General features: G+C 43.1%; 1 protein-coding gene across 1 annotated transcript in view; it reads left to right on the top strand.

The window, feature by feature from the left end:
• Window positions 1–6,575: 6,575 nt before the first annotated feature.
• The window catches only part of FAM184B (family with sequence similarity 184 member B), a 154,045-nt gene continuing 137,152 nt past the window's right edge, over window positions 6,576–23,468 (top strand). Inside the window, exon 1 of the mRNA XM_049630365.1 lies at window positions 6,576–9,227. Within this exon, the coding sequence (XP_049486322.1) occupies window positions 9,081–9,227 (147 nt within the window). The 5' untranslated portion in view covers window positions 6,576–9,080. The remainder of the gene's footprint in view (window positions 9,228–23,468) is intronic.

The raw sequence follows: 23,468 nt of genomic DNA, 5'->3' as shown, positions 1-23,468 counted from the left end.
TTGTTTAAAGCACCAATTTGAGAATTCATATCAGTTAAAATCCAGAAATATTTTTGTGGTAATATAGAATGTATACACAGCATTTTGTTTTTATGAGAGTAGAAGTTCCACGTTGTGCAGCAGTTAAAACATCTAATGCCATTCTATTTTGTAGAACTATTTTATGCATTTGAGTTATTTTAGTATTTAATAATGTAATGTTATTTCGAGAGTCATTTAAGGCCTTAACTGTGTAACAGGTGGTGTTTAGCCATCATATAGACTCTGTTTTGTTTAGTGAACAATCGGGTAATTAATAAGAGGTGTTTTTTATGGAAACAAGAAAAATACATTTTAATGGTTACAGCAAATTACAAACCCGGTGTCTGCCAGTGAGATTTTTTGGATGTCAGACTTGAAGCATCCTCAGATGGGAGTGGGACCAGGCAGCAGGTCAGATGGGTTTTTCTGGTTTGTAATTTAAATGTCTGTGGTGATCCTTTTGAATGGCCCATTGTAAGAAGGAATTGTCCATATAAATTGGGGAAAGGAGAATGGAAAAGAAAGGTACAACTGGCCTAAGAGAAGTTTGCAGTCTTCTACAGGGTCACAGGAATAAGAAGACACATTAGTTTACTCATTAGTTTCCTGTTATGGGGATACAGGTTTTATTTTGGATACAGGAGCCCATGAAAAATGCCCCTCTAAGTTTATTGCAGTGGGAGTACATAATATGGCCCAGTAGGGTCCCTTCCATTTTGGAATTAAATTCCCTGTTATTTTGGACTTTCAATCCTTTCATTAAACCAGGTCTCCTGGGTTTATATGGGGTAGGTTTCTAGGAACTGTCAGTTCAGGTTTAGGGAGGATTTAGAGATTTATTAATTAGCCTGGCCTCAAGTGAATAACTTAATAAAGCATTATAGTCTTTATCTGTTGATAGATCTACAGTGAGTAAAGGTTTTTCATATACAGTTGTTGGATGAGTTCATCCCATTTTCCAGTTTAAATAATATACCCATAGGGTCCTGTTACTATCTCCACAAAATAACAAGAAGATTGTCCATACTTGTGCTATCGTGACAGTATCTCTTAAGTTTACCTCAAGTTGTCCAGCTTAGGCAGATAATAAACACTTAAAGACAATCAGAACTAGAATTTAACATCCATGAATGTGTGTTATTGAAACATAGTTTTTCTCTCTAAAAACCCTCATTTCCAGAGATAGCCAAATCAATACTAATTTGCTTGTAAAACAAGTCCAGTTTTAATAAACTTGGCCTAATTATCTACATAAGCTCAGCAAGAATAGTGATTGATCATATAGATCTTTTAAAGTTTGCTTTGTTGGAACTTTTTATAAGGAATCACCAGATTGAACTTTTAGTAGCCTCTCCAGACCAGAAGCCAAGCCAAATACTTGCCATCAGACATGCCTGCAATACCTGTAGATTTGGGCAAATTCCTCTTCACCAGGTCCCCAAGATGTCCTGAGGTTCCTGCACCTGCCAGGAAGTAACATTCTTTACTCACCTGGTAAGGCTGCTGGGAACTCTGTAAGCAATGTATCAGGCCAACATTTCCAAGGGGCTCTATGGCTCCATGTTTCATAAAGTCAACCTTAGTTCCTTAAAGCTGTCTGGTCATATCTGAGTCTGTGCATATCACTCTCAAAGATGACATTGCAGCCTTGGTAAAATAATCAGCATTTTCAGTCATGTCTTGTTACAAGGAGAATAGATTTTTACTGAACTTATGCAAATAAGAATGATTGCTGGAAGAATACCCACTGAGACTTTTTGAATTTTAGAGGGTTTAGGTAAAGAAAAGAGTTATCTTTTGCTTCAGTTTACAAATGAACATTTTATCACATTTCTGTATATCATAGATATTTTAAGAGAAAGTTTCCTTAATATAGAAGAACAGACATTAGAGAACCAGCAATATTTCCAACAAGAGTCACAAAACTATAATCTTCCTCAGTTCATTAGTCCCATGTTCCTAATTCTTGTTCAGTTTGGATGCAACTTTTTAGTTCTGGAAATTCTAACCCATTTTAGTATTAATCTTAAAGATGTCAAATACCTGTATTTGTCCTAAAAGTCCTTTTTATGAATCTCCTTGAAGATAAAACACATTTTGTTACAGCCTAAGTACAAAACTATTAGTGACAAAATCTCAGAAATGGACATTGTTAAAGATCTGGTAAGAGTTCATTATGATGAAAATGACAAGGAAATTCAGTTATTTTTATGACACGTAACACCTCCATAATAAGAATATCGGTCAGGACCTTATCCCAAAACATTAAAACTTTAGGAATTGCGTATATATTTGAGCAGTTATAGCATTTACCCATGCAGTACAACCTAAGGTTTACCATTATTTGAAAGTTCTTTTCCAAGTAACTTAGCAAACCAGATAAAAAAGCCTAATTGGTCACAAAGACTTCTTTTACAATTTAAATCTTGAAAGTTTGTTAAAACCTTAGAAAGTTATAAAGCACATCCTAACTAGGATTACAGATCATTACAAATCTCAAGACTTTAAATTATTTATTTAACCAAGATGGCAATAAGATTTCAAAAGCAAATATGTAGGATTATATAGTTGTTAGCAAAGCTAAGCTCCTTTAACATTGAGAAGTTTTAACTAAGTAATCAAAGACCTGAAAAAGACAGAAATACAAGCTTTGGTTTTCCCAGCAGACAAAAGAGAAAAAACCTTTGTTTATATTTTCTTATCAAGAGCAGATCAGGGGCCCCTCAGTGGCTCCATCAGTTAAGGGTCCGACTTCAGCTTGGGTCATGATCTGGCAGTCTGTGAGTTCTAGTCCCACATCGGACTCTGTGCGGACAGCTCAGAGCCTGGAGCCTGCTTCGGATTCTGTGTACCCCCCCCTCTGCCCCTCCCCCACTCATGCTCTGTCTCACTCTGTCTCTCAAAAATAAATAAACATTAAAAAAAAAAAAAGAACAGATCAACAGTCCAAGAAAATTTTGTGTTTTGAACAGAGAGAAAAGTGGGAACTTCAACCTTACACCACTATACTTTTAAAATCCATTCATCTCTATCTTAGTCTATCCTGACCACACATAAAATTCTTTTCCAAAGATTTCCCTTCACGAACCTTCTACAACTTTCCTTTGCATTCAGATTTTGTCCCAAGCTACTTCACTCCAAACAACCAGTCTCATTTAGGATGCAATTACTTTCTTTTACCTTCAACAAAAGTGGACAGTCTGTGTTCAGAGACTACAAAATAGGATAGAAAGCAGGAAGCTTTTGTAGGATAACGGATAAAGAACAAGGAGGAGAAAAAGAGAAAACACCTGATTGGCTGGGACCACAGAGTCAACCCGTCTGGAGTGAGGAGGAACAGGAAATAAGCCCAGGGCCCAGAATTGGCTTGGGGTTTGAGGCTTGGCTGACTGCATATACTGATTCTGGTCAGGCAAAAAATTTACAAGGACACAAAAGGTATTTAAGTTTCAGTTGGCAGATGTGGCACTCTGGGCACTCCAACTTGGGCCTAGAAAATTATTCCAACATAAGGAAGAAAGCCCCGTGAAAACAATGAAAAAAGGCTCAATTCCAACAACTGATCAATTTGTGGAAAGGTGTTCCAATAGCCCTATTAATATTCACAGAAATGGTGTGTAGGGAGAGACACGCTTTATGTATTAAAATGGAAGATATTTGAAGATCAGGAGCTGCTAGTGTGGGGCCCCTGGGTGGCTCAGTTGGTGGCTCATCCGACTCTTGATTTCGGCTCAGGTCATGATCTCATGGGATAGAGCCAGCTTTGAGCTGGCAGTGTGAAGCCTGCTTGGGTTTCTTCTCTCTCCCCTTCTCTCTCCTCTGCCCTGCTCTCTTTCCTTTTCTCTCTCAAAATAAATAAATAAACTTAAAAAAAAAGCTGCTAATTTCGGCAAGGGTATGGGAAAACACTCATTTTTGTGCACTATTTAAAAAAATTTTTTTTTTCATTTTAGTAGGGGGGAGAGTGTGCACAAGAGGGGGAGAGAGGCAAAAGGAGACAGAATCCCAAGCAGGCTCCATGCTCAGTGTAGAGCCCGATGCGGGGCTCAATCCCACAACCCTGGGATCGTGGCCCAAGCTGAAATCAAGAGTCAGACACCCAACTGGCAGAGCCACCCAGGCACCCCTTGTGCCCTATTAATGAGAGTATAAGTTGGAATAACTTCAAGAGAACAGTACAGCAATATATATCAACATTTAAAATTTGCTGACCTATTGAAATTGGTTTATGAGGATTTATTTCTGTAGAAATATTTGCACATGTATGCAAAGATCCATGTATGATGTCATGTAGGAAGTTATCTCCATGCAATGGTAGCCCTCCAAATACACTATCCCATATGTCATGGACAGGAAGCTCCACAGCCCAAATTAAGGTGCTCAAATCACAAGGTTTACTGAATCACTTTTCAATAGAAGTCAGCTGGAAAGTACAGTGAAGGTGAAGACATTGAGGATAAGGTGCCAGGGAGCTGGGAGGACCTTATTACCTGAACCCTGTGTCATGCAGTGTTATGTCCTGTCTGCTGCATCAACCTTCACTTCTGATAGTGCACTTAAAAGGGCAACAGCTGAAACTGAAAAGGGGGCTCAGCAGAGAGAGGGTGCCTAGAGCCGATAAGTGCTTCTATCAGAAATATGCAGGGACAAGTATGCCTGGTTAGAAGTCTGCTGAGAGCCATGTTTTTTATCTTTTTCTGGACAGAACATTCATGGGGCCAGAATGGGTGTCAACAACGAATGGCATTTGAGGGGATAATGTAGCTATTGACCCGAAGTTGGTATCATCTTAATTGACAACTTGGCCTTCCCATCATTTTCAGTAATACTCTTGTTTGTGCCATCCTTTTTATATACATTCCATTCTCTTTATCGTGTCTTACAGTATACTTTCTGTACTTAACACTTCTTAACAATTTAAGCTATTTGTTTTTCCTATTATACTTAACAGATGAATATCATATATCCTTTTTGTTTCTCCTGTCCTTTGGGACACAATTGAATATTCTCAATACAGAAAATACACACAGCAAATAGGAACATATAGGAAACATTTTGCTTAAAATATAATTTTTTTTTCAATAGGGGATAGGATAAATAGGATATTTTGTATACAACGGAGTACTGGTTGTTAAACATGGGATTGTAGATCTTTCTTGCCAAAAGAGGAAGAAGATGTATATTTTATGTTGAGTGAATAGGGTTCAAAAACATTATGTACAGTATCCCATTTATGTTTTAAAACTGCATATATGAACATAACATTTTTTAGATGTGTGCAGAGAGACATCTACAAGAATCTTCTCTAAAATATTAATAGTTATTTTCTCTAAGTGTAGAAATTGGGGTAATTTTTTGCCTGCTTCTTATATTTTGTCTTATTACAGGCGAGGGTCTTTTTTTTTTTTAGGCAAAGACTACTGTAAGAAGCTTATATTTTTACAATCTAAAGAAAGAAAAATCAATTATGGCTTTAAGAATTTCATATTGCCAGCATCGTGCTCTGGGAAAAATAGCCTTCAAAATCAGACCCAGATCCATTACTAGCTGTATAAAATTGGGTGCTTAGCCTCCCTTAACTTCATAGTCTGTAGAATGACAATAATAATAAGTACCTTAGAGGAAGTAAGAACATGTGCCAAGAGCATAGTACAATGCCAAGATCATGTTAGTGGTCTAATAATTGTTCCCCACATACACACCCCATATGTGATACAGTGCTTAATTCTCTTCTGCCCTCTCTTTCATTCCTGATAGTGTGAAAGACCTACTAATCATAGCACTAGCAAATCCCAGCAGCTGCAGAGGACTCTTTCCAAGACGGGTCAGCTATGGTAACTTCCTTACAGCAGCTGTGGTCCAACAAAGCCTGATAAGGGAATCTGAGGTTTTCCCAGTCTTCCAGTATAAAGTTGAAAGTATAATATATCCTACTGGAAAAACATTTTGGCCCCTAGACATGATCATATTTAAATAAGTAAAACTTGTGGTTACATTGCAGTATTACTAAGCTTTAGTGTGTATATGATCATCTACAGGAGGGATGCTCAATCCTATTCAGACCCAGTGTCACTTTTCTTTATAATGTTCATGTTACTATACTGAAGTTCAGAGATAATTTTAAAAATTTGTACACACATTTTAGGGGTGCCTGGGTGCCTCAGCCAGTTAAGCGGCAGCTTCAGCTCAGGTGGTCATCTCGTAGTTCGTGGGTTCAGGCCCACGTTGGGCTCTGTGCTGACAGCTCAGAGCCTGGAACCTGCTTTGGATACTGTGTCTCCCTCTCTCCCTCTCTCTCTGCCCCTTCCCCATTTGTGCTCTGTCTGTCTCTCTCTCTCTCAAAATTAAATAAACATAAAAAAATTAAAATTAGTACACACATTTTTAAAATCAATATAATTCCTTGACAGTAATATAAAGGAGAAATAAAAGGAAAATAATTATAATTAAGTCATATATATTTCAATATAGACATGCTCTGATATGATTAACCTTATGGTATCATATAGTATTCAGATGCTTGCACATATAGGTAAACCCCCCCCATGAATGTGTCAAATATAGTACAAGGATGTTGCACTGGCAATCAAATACCATGAGTCATGTGGCCATTGTTGATGTGACTTTCCGAAATGGTGCACAACTTTTGGTAAAGTTTTGCACTAAAAAGGCTAATTTCCCTCAAGTTTACACAGTGGTAGAATTCCCATAAAATTTAATGTGTAATAAGATTCTGCAGAAACTACTCTAAAGGGAACTTGTGTAAAATGTCGATTCCTGGACCCTCAACTCCAAGTATTTTGACTCTGGGAGTCTAGCTTAAGGCTGGAAATCTGTGTCAGTCTCCTGGTGTAACGCCCCCGATTTCGAATCCGAGAGATCACCAAGGAGCCAATACCGATGCAAACGCACGAGGGTTTATTTGCAAGCTCGAGCTTGGGCCCAAGTATACCCAACACAGCAGAGCAGGGACTTGGACCCCTAGGTTAAGAGGCGTAGCAGTTTTATAGGGGCCAGTGGCCAATGAGATTGTAACACACACACAGAAAGTTGCATAGTCATGCCAGTCCACACGCAAGTGGCCAATTGAATTACAATTTACCTTATAGTAACTGTTTGAACTAGCCTATCACTCTGGTCAGAATTGGCGCGCAAGTTTGGCGGGCAAAAGGCGAGGTTTACATTCTTTGGCGGTTAGGGGCTCCGTATTCCTATATGAGCCAGTTTCCAGTAAGGGTGTGCTCAGCGGCTTGACTAGGGTGGGGGAGTGTGTTAAAGCAATAAGTAGGTCATGTGGGGGTTATACATGAGATGGTGGGTATAGCACAAAATGGAGTTAGTCTTGCTCTGCTTGTCCAGGGGTAGGGGATTTTTGTTAAATTCCTTGGGTCCCACATTGGCAGTGATTCTGATCCAGGCATTGTGTTTTCTAAATGAATCGGAAACTAAGATGTTGCCTTGGAGAGGGAATCTAAGATAATATACTAGGAGCCCAAAACCCAGATTGGCCATTCCTACCCAGTGCAGTATACTGGGGTTAAAGTAAGCAATTTAGAAGAGGAATATCTTGGTTTCAGACACAACTGGGCTACTTTTGCAACTGCCTGACTGTACAAATTTTCTGGATCTATTCCCTTATCTATAAAAATGGGTATGGTTATCTGCGGTGTAGAGGGATGGGATTGTGATTTCTGAAACCATTTGGAAGCTTGCTTGCTTTATCAAGATTATTAAAATTCTTGATATAAGGCAGTTTCTAAAATAAAATGTATTAACCATGAAAATTGCTTATTATGTTGACGCTGTTATTCATATGTTAGGAAAATCTGATGAGGGTGCTATCACTTTCCCCAAAGCCCACTGTTTGAAACCAGAGAAAGCAAGTCACAAAGAAATTTGGCCGCTAACTCTTACATTCAACAAACAAAAAGGCACAAGCTCGAAATCGTGACAAGATCTGCCTCCAGTTGGCCAGTGGCCAAGAGTGTGGAGAGGGATGAGTCACTTCCCTTTCACTGGGCTCTGTGTACTTAGACTTTCAGCTCCATCTGTTACTCAACTACCCCATTCCTCTTTGCTTCCTCCTTCCCCACACCTGCTACCATCGTTTCTATCTCTCTGAGACTTTCCCTCTTCGCTCCTGCGGCTTCTGGTACTACGCGTTCCGCGCTTTCTCTTCCCAGATTTCTGTCACCAGCTCCTCGGCCGCCCCTTTGGCTTCTTCCCTTTGTTCGGTGATCTCCGGCAATCCTCCCGCAACGTCCGGGCTCCTCCCCAAGATGGGGGAAGGGGGATTGCCACCCGCAGCCCCCGCTGGGGCCCGCACAGTGCGCCCTGGTCCCGGTACCTCCTTGCAACCGCGCGACTTGCTCTTTACCTCCCTGCCCCTCTCTCTATATCCCGCCCCCATCTCCGCCTTCAGCGCCGAGCTCCGAGGCTCCAGAGCCTCCGGCTGAGTGCGCCCATCAAGGTTGCCCGGTCCCTCGCCACCCGTTCGCCCCGGAGAACATCGCCGAGGGCCCCTTCCCAGACCGCGCGCCACGGCTGCCCGAGGCTGAGGCCGGCTCTGATTCTTCCTTGGCTTGGGATGCGCACCGCCGGCGGGGGCAGTCGCTGCTGAGTCCAGAGCCCTGCGCCACCCACGTGTCCGAGAGCCCGGCGCGGGGCCAGCGCGAACCTCTCCAAGGCCAGCGGCTCCTCGTCGCGGAAGCACTTCTGTTGCAGGCGAAACCCGCACGGGCGGGAGAGCGGCGCGCGGGTCACTAGCGGCACGTGCGGATCTTCGGCGTGCCGCCGCAGGGTGCGGGTGCCCGCAGAGCCAGAGACCCAGCGAGCCAGCGAGCGAGCGAGCGCCTGAGAAGGGAGGGTGGGCGCGGGGACCGCCGAGAGGCCGACACCTCGGGGCAGTAGGGGCCGCTCGGCGGTGCGGGCGGCGGGACTGCAGTGCCACCGCTCCGGAGGAAGCCCACACGCTCACACGCCCGCGCGCGCACGCACGTGCACACCACGGGCAGCGAGAACACTAGCGAGAGCCCTTGAGTGTCGGACGCCTTTTAGCCATGGCTTCTGTCCTTAACAGCAAAATTCACGCGTCCGGGACTTGCCAGGGCTCCAAAGCTGATGCCCGCGGTGGCACCGACTGGAGAATGGATTGGGATCCCGAGATGCACGTGAAAATGTGCAAGAAGATCGCCCAGCTCACCAAGGTAAGGTGAGGCGCTGCGGGCAGGCGAGCTGCGCGTCCAGGGGCCCCAGGTTGGGGGAGGGCAGACGCACCCAGGGGAGGCCCAGGACGAATCCGGGCAGAAACTTTGTCTGGGAGGCCAACCGGTTAGGGGAGCGGTCCTAAATCTTGGTAACTTGACCTTCTGGAAGCACCATCCTTAAAGCAGCTGAGAGGATCCTTGCCAAGGAAACTCCAACAGACTGCGTGCCGAGCAGGTGGTCTGTGTTCCCAAGGTGGGAAACCTAGTTGAATCAGTGCGTGCGTGTGTGTGTGTGTGTGTGTGTGTGTGTGTGTGTGTTTTCCTTTGGCAGCTCTGCTCAAGTGATCGTGCCTGGAATGTTGTGATTTTATTCATCGTTGTACTTTAGAGCCGGGGAGGTCATGCGGGCTCTATTTAAACACTTGATTAATTTATTCCTTCATTCAACAAATATTTGAGCCATTTGTTGAGTGCCAGCAGCTTGCCTGGCACCGTACTAGACCTGGAAGGCAGCCCAGAGGACTTACTATCAAACTGGGTGCAGATGTGTGTAAGAGCATAAGTGGGGAAGTGTACGGCTCCCCCATTAATTATTGGATTACAAAAGACCTTGGGAGGTCAGCGGGCCCATCTCCCTACCTCCTCCCAGGAACTGGATTGAACCTCTCCAGACTCTGATGTCTTCCTTATGAAGACCAGCAAGAAAATACCACACTGGCCTTTGTTAGCCCTCTGCAGCTTCCCTATTAGGAGCTCCTTGTGGTAGGTTCCCTTTCTGTGCCTTGTGTATAGCTGGAAATAGCATCCCTCTCTGTTTTCTATACAAGGCTCCCAGTGTGAGAATGTAGCTTTTGCCTCAGGGTCTCCTTTTGATCTCATAATAAATTCCTAGTACCGTGCCTGCTAGTGGAAGGGTCAGGTCCAGATTCTGTCCAGTAGTGTATGGGACGTGCTCTCTTCCCTATCTTCCTCCACTTCCCCACACCCATTTTTTGGTAGGTTCACAGGCATTTTCCTCTCTATTTTGCTGGAAGGAAGACAGCAGGGAGACTTGGAATTCGGCACTAGCTGCCTTCTCCCGCCCCTCCCATCAACTTGTCCACATTCTTTGCATATGACCCCGTCTCCAAACAGTGATCTCTTTAGTCAAGGATTGAAAAAAGAGAATGAAGATACCCCTTGAGACCTTGGCACCACTGATCTACATTTACTCAAATATGACATTCATCCCCCCAAAAAGTATTGATTCAAGGTGCTAGGCACAGTATAAAACATCGTTATCTGTAAGGAATCTAAAATGCTTTTGGAAAAACAAGGTTTGAAATATGAAAAGAAAACTAAAAGACACTATTGTGTAATCAGTTGCTAAATTGGGTATTTCAAATTATGAGTTCTATAGAAGTGGAAACAAGGGGTAAGCCATTATAGGCAGAGACAGGGAGATTTTATGGAAGAGATGAACCTTGAATTCATTTGAATTTATGGAGTGCCTGCTGTGTGCCGGGCCCAGTGCTGAATATTGATGGCACAAAACTAAGACGGAGTCCCTACCCCTGTGTAGAACAAACACGTAAACAGATTATTTCAGTACAATGTGGTGATCATTCCACTCAGTAGTGTTTATGGCACACCTATTATGTGCCAACCACTGAAGACACAGCAGTGACGAAAGCAGCACGATCCCTAGCACATAGTAGGCAATGTTTCTCAAAGGCTATTTTGCATTAGAAGTCATATTGATTCTTATTATGTAATGCCTCTCTCCCTCTCTCTGTCTGCCCCTCCCCCACTTGCACACTCTTTCCCTCTCTCTCCCCCCAAATAAATAAACATTAAAAAAATAAAAATAAAAATCATTTTTATAGTCAAGAGTTATTTAAATTCACTGACACTTCATCAGGTTCTTCTCACTATTTTTCCCTCAAATCCAAAGCCTTCTCTTTGGGTTTGCTTTTCTTCTAGCTGAAGTTCATTTTTTAATAATCCTTTCTGTTGGGGTCTGGGTGGGGGAGGGAATTCTTTGTATATTTGGAACTGTATTTTGCCCTCAGTGTTGGGTGAGAATGTATTTGGGTGTAAAATTCTAGTGAACAGTCATTTTCCCAGAGCGTGAAAATGTGTTTGGGTGTAAAATTCTAGTGAGCAGTTATTTTCCCAGAGCACCTTGATGAAGGTGCCCCATTGTTTTCTGGTACTGATTGTCACTGGTAAAAATTCTGCTGCCAGTCTAAGTTTCATTCCTTTGTAGACAGTCTGCCTTTCTGTTGAAAGTATTCAAGATTTGTGTTTGTTTTATTTTGACGTGCAGCAGTTTCACCAGAACTCTCTAGATGTGAGTGTCCCTTCTGGTGAGGACTGGTGTGCTCTCTTTAATTCTGGAAAATTATCAATGATTTTCTCTTCAAATATTGTTTCTCTGTCATTGCCTACATTCTCTTTTCTGGAACTACTGTTAGGTCAGTGAGAAAGCCAGCCAGTTCATCTATATCCTGAAATGTGATTTCAAAAAAAAATTTTTTTTGCCTCTGCGTTGCCTCCTGGTGAATTCCTTAATCCAATCCTTCTGTGTGCCAGTTCTCTAAATAATTTATCCAGTCCAGAGTTTCTTCTACCTGTTAAGTTTTAGAATTTCAATAATTGTATTTTTCATTTCTAAGATTACTATTCATATTTCCTTTCTGATTTTAATAACTTCTTAATTTTTACAGTTTTATTCAAGTATAATTTACATATTATAAAATTCATCTATGTAAGTGTATGATTCAACTTTTTTAGTAAATGTACAGAGTTGTTACTCTATAACCATAATCCAGTCTGGGGACATTGCTATCACTGTAAAGAAATCTATCCTAGGGGGGCACCTGGGTGGCTCAGTCGGTTAGGTGTCTGACTTTGGCTCAGGTCATGATCTCACGGTTCATGGGTTTGAGCCCCGCGTCTGGCTCTGTGCTGACAGCTCAGAACCTGGAGCCTGCTTCAGGTTCCGCGTCTCCCCTTCTCTCTCTCCCTCCCCGCTCATATTCTGTCTCTCTCTGTCTCTCAAAAATGAATAAAAATGTAAAAAAAGAAAAAAAAGAAACCTGTCCTAGGTACCCATTAGTACTTAGTCCCCATTCCAACTCCAACACCAGGCAACCATTAATCTACTTTCTGTCTATAAATTTGTCTTTTCCAGACATTTCATCTCAGTGAAATGATACAGTATGTGGTATTTCCATCTAGCTTTTTTCACATAGTTGCTAAATCTTAGCAGAATGTTTTTGCAGTTAACCCATGTTGTAGTATGTATCAGTCATTCATTCCTTTTCATTGCTCAGTAGTACCCCAATGCATGAATATGTACCTTCTGTGGCACACATTTGGGTTGTTTCCACGCTGGGGCTACTATAAATAATGCTCTACAAACATTACATTCCTGTGCAAAGTCCTTGTGTGGACACACATTTTCATTACACTCAGGTAGATACCTAGGAATAGAATTGTTGGATTGTATGTTAAGTTTATGTTTAACTTTTGAAGAAACGGCCCAACTATGTTTCAAAGTGACTCTGTCATCTTGCATTGTTCAGCCTACTTTTCCAAGAAAACCTAATCCAATTCCACGCACTCAGTTCTCAAGTCACAATGAAGTACACTTCTTTGCTTACTCCATGGTCACTCACTTCTCTCTATTGTCCTCTGGATGTCTCCTCTCCTGAAATGTCTTCATCTCTAAAAGTTGAGTCCTACTTATCTATTAAGTCTCACTGGCCCCAAGAAAAGCCTTTGAAAAACCTCACTTTTGAAATTAGCCATGCATTCATTCATTATTAATTGTGCATTGATTATTTTTTTCTTACATCTGTTTTTCCAGAAGTTCGTACAATGCCTGGCACATAGTAGACTCTCAGTGAGCTTGTTAAATTTAATTAGAGTTTCCTCCCACAGACTTGGTAAATATTCTTTCATGATATTTATCCATCTGATGTTATAGTTGATTTGTAGATAGTATGTCCCTTAAAAATCATAAACTCTAATTTATTCACAATACTTTGCACCTGGTAGACACTCAGTATGTATTAGTGTGGTAAATACTCATTTACATGGGTTCACATTACAGTCATCTGGGGAGCTTTTAAAAATACACCAGGGGTGGGGCGCCTGGGTGGTTTGGTGGGTTGGGCGACCAGCTCTTGATTTCAGCTCAGGTCATGATCTCACGGTTCCTGGGATGGAGCCCCACATCGGGCTCTGTGCTACCACCGAGGGAGATTGCGATTATTTCCCTCACGCTGTGGCCCTCCCCCGCATGCGCACAAGCGTGCTCTTTCTCCCTCGAAATAAATAAATTAAATAAAAAAAATATATACACCAGTGAGCCGACAACTAGGTGCCATGCCTGATCCTAGACTGGAGTCTCTACTGGGTGGAAAAATTGCTGTGAGGAGACAGTGGAGTTGACTGACAAACTGGAATTTGATGACAGAGAAAGTAAAAGCATTTATATCACTGTGAAATTTGCTGGAGTTGACTGTATACCGTGGCTATGCACCAACATGTCCTTATTCTGAAGTAATGCACTTTGAAATAGGTCTTACTTTCCAGGACATGAGTGTGATGTCTTACTCTCAGAGCATTTTATCTTATAAATAAAATATAGAAAATAGAATATAGAAAGAAAGCAAACGATAAAACAAAGGGCACTGATGTTAAGAACAGGTGAAAACAAAGGGCACTGATGTTAAGAACAGGTGAATGGGTGTGGGGATGTTCTTTGTGCTGTTCTTCTGGCAGTTTTTTTTCCTAAGTTTGAAACTGTTTCCGAATAAAAAGTTAAAAACAAACATGAAGCATACAACGCCCCAGGCCCCACCTTTGAAGGAGACGAGAGAGAGGTGACAGGCATTGCTGTTTTCTCAAGGCCAAGAACAACCGTTTCAGAACAAGTGAAGGTTTAAACAGTAAAGTGGACGCAGAAGGGTTATTTGGGCAACAGGAGGTTCCAAATCCATCTCTATGAAAGCCTTTGGGAAGCTTTCAGTCTTGAAAACATCAGGCAGCTTGGCCCAGCCAAGCCTGGGACAGTCAGGCCTACCTCTGCTTTTGCTCTGTCCCAGCAATCTCAGGCTGATTCTTTTTTTTTTTTTTTCAGGGCTCTCCACATCCTCATACCCAGAAGGCTTGGCATCCCTCATACTCAGGGATTCCCCAGTTTCAACTTTCGAGGGATAGAAAGTCTTGCCCCAGATAGAAGCTTTAATGAAGACCCCTTTAAATTAGAACAAGCAAATGAGTGGGAAAGTGTGCGTTCCCTGTCCATGAACCATTTCTCCAACTGAAGACTGACTCTCGGGAACCCGGACCACAAGTAACCACATACCCACGGCCCTCCCTCTCATCTCCCGATCAGAGAAAATGGGCCCGGGAGACAACGAGCAGTTCTGCTAGGTGCCAGAAGCTTCCCAGCTAAAAGTAGAAGGAGTAGACTAACCCTACGGGACCCTCTCAGTCACTGTTTTAAAAACATCTCCGCCAGTCTCTTGGAAGACCCTGCAAGCAAGGGCCTGCAACTTCCACACATTCGTGATACCTTATGATTTGTTAGTGTTTGTAATCTTTTCTTTTTGAGCTTCAAGGCTTTATATTAGTTCCCTACCCCCCCTTTCATTTTTTACTTATTTATCTTATTATTTTTTTAAATTTTATTTATTTATGGGGGGAGGGGCAGAGAGAGAGAGAATCTCAAGCAGGCTTTGCATTATTAGTGTGGAGCTCGTCGTGGGGCTCAGACCCATGAACCATGAGATCATGACCTGAGCCGAAATCAAGAGTTGGACGCTTAACCAACTGAGCCACCCAAGTGACCCTATTTATTTATTTTATTAAGTATAGTTGACACATAATGTTATATTAATTTCAGGTGTCCCACACAGTGATTCAGCAATTCTATACATTGCACCATGAAAATCATTGCATGATACAACATTATAATAATATTATTGACTACATTCCCTATGCTGTACTTTTCATCCCCTTGACTCATCTATTTTATAACTGGAAGTTTGTACCTCTTAATCCCTTTCACCTATTTCACCCATCTCCCCAAATCCCCCTCCTCTCTAGCAACAACCAGTTTGTTCTCTGTATTTATGAGTCTTTCTGTATTTGTTTGTTCATTTGTTTTGTTCTTTAGATTCCACATATGAGTAAAATCATATGGTATTTGTCTTTCTCTGTCCTATTCCACTTAGTGTTGTACCCTCGAGATCCATTTGTGTTGTTGCAAATGGCCAGATTTCATTCTTTTTTTTGTAGTGTGTGTGCTCTCTGCAAAGCCTTTGACACACTTACTCATCCTGTGCGCACAGCAGTTTTGCATGGCAAGGAGGGAAGCACCATCTCTAATTGAGAGAGAAGAAATCTGAGACCCAGAAGAGAGCCAGCATTCTTGCCCAATGTCACATTAGTATGTAGTGACAGAACCAGGACATCCAGAACCTAGTGCTGGGTGTGTGTGGAGGGTGGGGAATATTTCTTCCCTGGTCATCCTTATGTGTCCAGACTTAACCTCTCCCAATCATCTTTACTACTTTTTCCCATGGAAAGGGGAATGCGTATCCAATTACTGAGGCTAAGAGTAGGAATTGGGCAGAGCTCTTTCCTCTTCCTCCTTTTTTCTCATGGAGCCATCTGCCCATAGAAACGCACGTTGTCTGCCATGCCATTGGTTTACATGATCTCCCCCAGGTCCAACGTCTACTAAGACATATTAGCACAGACAATGGTACTAATGTGTGAGGGAGATAGTGGATGTCTGTAGGGATGGAGTGGGGGCTATTGTTATGGAGAGATTAAGGAAAAACAATGACAATTTCTACTCAAAGTTATCTTTTCAATCAATTTAAACTTGATTTGTTTCTAGAGGGATACTTCTTACTCTTATTTATGCTAATAAATAAAAATTAAATGAAAAAAAAAACATGAAGACACATGGAGAGCTAGCTAATGAATGACTTGGGGGTTTACTGTGGACTGTTCTTCCTCCTGATCTGGACGTGGCTGGTATCAGCTTAAATACCAACTCTTTACAGAAGCCTTTTCTGACCTTCTGAGCCAAAGGGGCCAACTTTCCTCATCTCTAATTGGAAAAAATAAATGTTTCTTCCTTGGTAATTTGACAGAAGAGGTTTTACTGACTGCAAATGGAGCGTCTCGCCCAGGGCTGGTCATATTGTGAGCTTGATAGACACTGGCTTCCCATTCCTTTCTGGACTGGAAGAAGTGCAGAGGGACAGGACTCTTGCCCAGTTGTCCAAAGCAGCAGTGGGAACAAAGCCAGCCCTTCTCTGGGACAGAGAGGCAGGGTCCAAAGGCAGTAGGAGTGATGCCTGTTGCCACAGGAGTCCTCAGCCACAGGCTGCCACTTGAGCCCTGGGTTTTCATGGCTTAAAGGTGTGGAAGCTTTATTGTACCCCCTGACTCCCGTAGCTTCTCTGAAAATACCCTCCTGCTTGTAGGAGCTTGTTTGGGGACAGATGTTCACTCAGTTCCATACCAGTTTGCTTTAGGATCCTAGATTTGAAAACTGCAGATCTGTTTTAACAAGTTCTCTCTGTTGGAATCTTTTCATTTAATGACGTGATTCATGGTATAAAGATGGCTTCCTCACAAAAATCTTTTTGCCATAAAACAAACAAATGAAGTACACCTTAAGTGGGGTGTCTGAACTCTACTAAGATAACCTCCACTTTTGCATGGCCATTCTGATGTCTGCATCCATCCTTCTTCCACACAGCAGCCAGAGTGACCATAAAACAGGATCAAAGCCTCGGGGCGCCTGGGCGTCTCAGGTGGTTAAGTGTCGGACTCCTGATCTCAGCTAAGGTCATGATCTCACAGTTCGGGAGCTCGAATGCTGCGTCGGGTTCTGTGCTGATGGCGCAGAGCCTGCTTGGGATCCTGTCTCTCCATTTCTCTGCCCCTCCCCTGCTTGTGCGCTCTCGCTCTCACTCTCTCTCTCTTTCTCTCAAAATGAATAAACTTAAAAATAATTTCCCTTATATAAAAAAAAAAAACGAATCAAAGCCTCACACACTGTTGGTGGGAACACACAACATTCCACCTGCTTTGGAAAACAGTCTGGCAGTTCCTCCAACAGTTAAACAGAGTTATCACATGAACCAGCAATTCTGCAGTACCCACGAGAAATTAAAACATACACCCACACAAAAACTCATACACTTTTCATAGCAGCATTATTCATAATAGCCACAAAATAGAAATGAGCTAAATGTCCATCAGTGGAAGAATGGATAAATGAAATGTGGTACAAAGTACGAGGTGGGGGGCAGGTAGTGGCTAAGGGATACAGGGCTTCTTTTTAGGGTAAAGAATATTATGTTTTTATATAATATATTTTTTAAGTTTATTTACTTTTGAGAGAGAGAGAGAGAGTGAGAGTGTGAGTGGGGGAGGGGCAAAAGAGATCCCAAGCAGGCTCTGTGCTGTCAGTGCAGAGCCCGACACAGGGCTTGAACTCACCAACTATGAGATCATGATCTGAGCCAAAACCAAGAGTCGGATGCTTAACTGCTTAACTGACTGAGCCAACTGAGCCACCCAAGTGTCTCCCTGAAGGGAATATTCTAAAGACAGTTGTAGTGATGGTTACATAACTCTGTGAATGTACTTAAAGCCATTGAACTGTAGTTTAATTAGGCAAATTGTATGGTATAAGAATTGTATCTCAATAAAGCTGCTAAATTAAAACAACATTAAACAAAATAAACTGAATCCTATCTTTCTCCTGCTTGAATCCAGTTCTGAAAGCAAGTCCTGGTGACTTCACCCCATAAACAAATAACGAATCAGTCCATCTCCATTCTCCTTGTCCACCTCCACTTCTGCTCCAACCCTGGCTGTGGCCTCCTCAGGTTCCTGTGGTCTACCCTAGGCTCCTCACACAGTGGCGAGCATGAGCCTTTAAAATATAAACCAGAACGTGTCATTCTTCTGTTTAAAATGTCGTGGCTTCCTGTTTCTCTTGGAATGAAATTTGTTCACCTAGAATACATTCTCAATGGTGGTCACTTGAGGTGGCTGCTGACCATGTCTCAGTGTCACCTACCGGGCCACATCGTCCTTCTTTTTGGCCTTTCAAATGTGCCCAGTTTGTGCTGCTCGGTGTCTTTGTCCTGTGGAGTCTTCTGCCCGACCCCTGGCTTGGCTGACCAGTCTCGGCTCAGATGTCTCTTCGGACCTGGCCTCCCTGTGCCCCTAGACTGTGCTGCTGCCCTGCTCATTTCTGAGGTCCTCTTGGCTCTATCTGCTATTTTCTTCTTCTCCTCTATTTATTGCCTTCTCTTCTCCGCAGAGGAAGTTCCTTGAGGGCAGGGATTTCTGTGTGCTTTCTTTTCTCCTCTACCTCTAGTGTCCAAACAGTGCCTGGTTAGTGATCGGTGCCCACATGTGCTCATTGATGAACTAAATGAATACAGCTCTACCCTGACCTTCCTCTGCTCCTGGGATAAAGTATCAAATTTTAACCAGAGTCTACATACATTTTGTGGGAAAGTGGGGAAGCTCTTCTCAAGGCCAGAACTCAGGAGGTGCTACTCTCTAATTTTCTGAGTGCTGTGGGGAACTGGTCAAATCTGACAAGTAAGTGGACTTCTTCCATTCCCTCCCAAGCCAGCATCTGACTTAGTCACTTCCAGCCCCTGACTACAGACACAGGGTCTGACCAAACTTGGTGCTTCCATTGGTCAGATTCCAATTCCTTCAGGACACCAGAATTATAAGGTAAAATAAAAGAGCAATGACCAATCATATACTATTTTAGAAGAACGCATCCAGGGGTACCTGGGTGGCTCAATTGGTTGAGTGTCCGACTTCAGCTCAGGTCATGATTTTGCGGTTTGTGGGTTCGAGACCCGAGCCAGGCTCTGTGCTGACAGCTTAGAGCCTGGAGCCTGCGAGCCTGGAGCCGCCTTCGGATTCTGTGTCTCCCTCTCTCTCTGCCTCTCCCCTGCTTGTGCTCTGTCTCTCTTTCTCAAAAATAAACATTAAAAACAATTAAAAAAAAAAAGAAAAACATCCATTTTAGAAAAATCAAAAATACAAACAAGATTTTAAAGCATTTTCAAATATGTAATAACTATAGTGATATAATAACTAGTATTTTTATATATCCTACTATATAATACCCCATGCAAATATAGACATATAATTTCCAAAAATAGGGTTACATGATACATAACTATTGTGTTACCTTCACAATAGATCTTGAGCTCTCCAACATAATTTTTTTCAATGTTTATTTATTATCTACTGTTTTTATACAGCAAGCAAATTACAATTTTGATATGTTACCAAGCAAGAAGTATGAAAACATTGAACAGCCCGAGGCATCAAGGAAGTTTCCCTGAGAACTATTATTGGTGGGCATTTTGGTTGATTCCAGTTTTTCATTATTGTAATTTGTATTATGATGGATGTTCTTGAGACTGCACACGTGCTATATTATTTTCTTTGGTTAAATTTCTATGAGCAAAACTCACCTTCGTTACAGGTAGACTCCTATGAAGGAATATCAGGAAGTTTGGAAGGGAGAGACCTGGAGAGAGGGGTATTTTGTGACTAGTTGAAAGCAGTCTCATATACAAGATGTTCTCCTGACTTGTTAACTGCAAAGCTTGCCATTTTTAAAGGCATTTATTATAGTTCTCTACCTCTATAAACTGCTGGAACAGTTCCATGAGAGCAACACTCATAGTTACCGAGACCATGATGTACAGTGGTCCCCCCCTTCTCCGTGGTTTCAGTTACCTAGGGTCAACTACAGTCCAGAAGCAGATGATCTTCCCGATACAGTGTGATATATATGTCACAATGCCTGTGGCATTTGCCTCACTTTGTCTCATCATGTAGACATTTTATCATCTCACATCACCACAAGAAGGGTGAGGACAGTACAGTAAGACATTTTGAGAGACAGAGGCCACATTCACATAACTTTCTTTATAGTATAGCATTAAAATTGCTCTATTTTATTAATAGTTATTGTTGTTAATCTCTTACTATGCCTAATTTATAAATTAAGCTTTATCATAAATGTGTATGTGAAGGAAAAAACCTATAGCACGTACAAGTGAGTTCGGTACTATCTGTGGGTTCAGGGCATCCACTGGGGCTCTTGGAATGTGTCCCCAGCAGATAAGGGCAGGGAGAAGGGGCTACTGTAATTACTTTCAAACTACAGTGACATAATCACAGGCCCAGATTGTCATTTCACATTCTGACTGTGTAATGGACCTATTTGAAGTTACTGTATTCTGATCCTCCAGAGTAAGAGGATGTAGCTCAAGGATGCTCCTGGGTTGCTCAAGCCATCAGAGAAGCAAGCAGCTTCCTCACAGCTCAGGGCTCCAGTGGAATCTGTGACACATGAGCTGTTCTCCCTGTCTTGTCCCTGGTCTCCTGAGAACACCTTTTCCTTTGCTGTGGAACCTTCAGAACAGGAAGCAGGGAGGCCTGCTTGTGAATCATTGATGTCATCATCAGACATAGTGTTCTCCTTAGTCTTTCGAAGCAGAATGGTGGTAAAATTTTCCTGAAAAGCTATGCCCCTGCCTGCTGAATTCTGAACAGCTACCATAATAACTTTGCCCCTTGAACTTCGGGCTCCCATTTGGTTAACAGGCAAGCCCAAGAGACTGCTCAGTCTTTTACTGCTTCGTGCTAATTGTATGCTTGGCAGACGCTGTCTTCTCTTGTTGGTGACTGTGGTAGACACACACACAAATTGTGTCCCCGGTAGACACCAAAGCTCTGGAACCCGTGAATCCTACCTTATTGGGAAAAGGAGCCTTTGAAGGTTAAGTGTCTTGAGATGAGATAGTCTTCTATTGTCTGAGTGGGCCCTAAATCCAATGACACGTGTCCTTACAAGAGAACAGCAGAGGAAGATTTGAGATGGAAGAGGTGAAGGCCCTGTGACAACGGAGGCAGAGATTGGAGAAGTGCTCCTACAAGCCAAGAAACACCTGCAGCCACCAGAAGCTGGAAGAGGCCAAGAATGGATGATTCGCCCCCTGCGCTTCAGAAGGGAGTGAGGCCCTACAGGCACCTCGACTTTGAACTTCTGACCTCCAGGACTGTGAGAGAATAAAGTCCTGTTGTTTTACTTTATTTTTTAAAGTATTTATTTAAGTAAATTCTACACCCAGTGTGGGGCTTGAACTCATGACCCTGAGATCAAGAGTCCCACGCTCTCCTGACTGAGCCAGCCAGGCTCCCCTAAAGTTCTGTTGTTGGAAACCAGTCTGTGGGTGACTTGTTATGGCGCCACAGAAAGCAAATACAGTGGTTTCTTACAATCCCCTTTTCACCGTTACTGAAGGCTACTGCTCTCTCAGATATCTGCTGAGCTGCTCTCCTCTCATAACCGTCAGGGTTTTTTAATGAAAATTTAGACCAGCAAAGTGTGGGGCTCAGGCAGTGATGCATTTTGAAACTGCTCTGGTGGCTGTGACTTCAGCCTGACTCCGAGGCCACTGCCTCTGGCCTAGGCGATAGGTCCTGGTCCATTGCCGGGCCCTGGGCTTGGCCTGTCCAGTAGCAGCGAGATTGCATGTTTGTCTTATTTCCTACACTTCTCTAGAAGCTCTTGAGGCCTGTGCTGCTCAGATGTTAGTATTAAACACACGCGGCTAGGCCCACCTTTAGCATTTTGCATTCAGTTGGTCCCCAGTGAGGGCTGAGAATATGCATTTTCAGCCAGCTCAGGTGATGCTGCAGACTTCAGGTTGAGCAAGCCTGTAAGATAACCAGGACGCTCTGTTTTGTCTTCCTCATTTTTGAACTTTCAACAGCTTGGAGCATAGGGCTCTGCTCTCAATAATAGTAATGGGAGTCGGATTAGTTTGAACTGTTAAACCTTTGAGGACAAGGTCCGCATCTTACACCTTTTTTCTATGTCTTTAGTGCTCCATGAGTGCCAGGACACGGCGAGTGCCAGCAGGAGACATGAAAGAGCAGGTGTGCCAGCAAAACTTCCATCTGTAAGAGGTGGCAGCACATCATAGGAAGGGCCCAGGGATGGCAGAAGCCGCTCCTTCAGAGAAGCATTGCATTGTTGGGGACCGTCATCAAAAAGACGGGACCACCAACTGACCTGTGAGCTGGACCCGGGCACCCCCTCTCCTGCCCTTGGAATGTGGGTTCCGCTTGCCTTTCCAGCTCCCAGAGGCTGCTCCGAGGACACAGCCTTGAGAGGGTGATGTGGTGTTGAAAACCACCAGTATATACGTGACCGGGCCTGGTGAGGGCCTCTTAGTAACCTTTTAAGCTTTGGAGGGTGGGTGCAGGCGTCCGTTTGTCTTACTGTCACCCAAGATAAGCCTCGTATGAAAGGTCCCTTTGCTGTTATTAAAACTGCCACCTACGCACCTGGAGTGGCCTGCCTCTTTCTTGGGTCTCTCCTCCTCATGTCATTCGCAGTGTCTTAAACAGGCCTTGGATCAATTCCAGGTTTTGAAGGAGTGGCAGGTGTTAGTCTGCTTAGTTTACCTGCGTGTCTTGGTCTAGTTTTGCACTCTGCTGATGGTTTTGTTATGATCAGGGTGACAGAAGCACTTGTGGGCGATATCAGCATGAGGGGCATGCCAAGAGGATGTTGGGGGTGGGTAGCATGGGGGCGGGTAAGAGCGATACCTTGACATTTTGAAGACAAAGTTTGTCTCGATCATAGTTTTGTTAGGTCAAACCAGTTCCAAGAAAGTGTGAAAGAACCTGTTTTCTGGTTTTCGTGCATCATCTTGCCAGGGTAGCCTGCCCTTGAGAAGCACGCCCCTGAAGCGTCTGCTTTTCCTTGCTCTTGCAAGCTCATTAATGGCGTTTTCCCAGAGACCCAGAAATAGCAAATTCCATTAAAAGCCTTATCATTAAACACAATACAGCTCTTTATGTGGGAGAAGGATGGCCTCTGAATAAGAGTCCATTAGGGCTGTGGGCTGGAAAAAATGGGTCAGCTTTCTTTTAAAGGAGAAATTAATACAGCAGGCAAGAGCCAGCAATACTGGCGACATTCGTCTTGCAAAGCTTTTCCTCTCCATGCTGCCAAAGTGCTCCTGTCCAGACTTGCTATTCCTGTCCTCAGCCTCCTGGAGCAGGGCCCATTGGTCCCAAGGAAGCCTATCAAATTATCTGGTGACAGCCTAAATAAAAATGAGTGGGGAAATTAGAACAGAGTATAGGGTTGTG

The sequence above is a fragment of the Panthera uncia genome, chromosome B1 (assembly GCF_023721935.1).
Source record: "Panthera uncia isolate 11264 chromosome B1, Puncia_PCG_1.0, whole genome shotgun sequence".
NCBI classification, from domain to species: domain Eukaryota; kingdom Metazoa; phylum Chordata; class Mammalia; order Carnivora; family Felidae; genus Panthera; species Panthera uncia.
The sequence above is the reverse complement of the archived record's forward strand: the minus strand, read 5'-3'. Positions and strand labels throughout refer to the sequence as shown.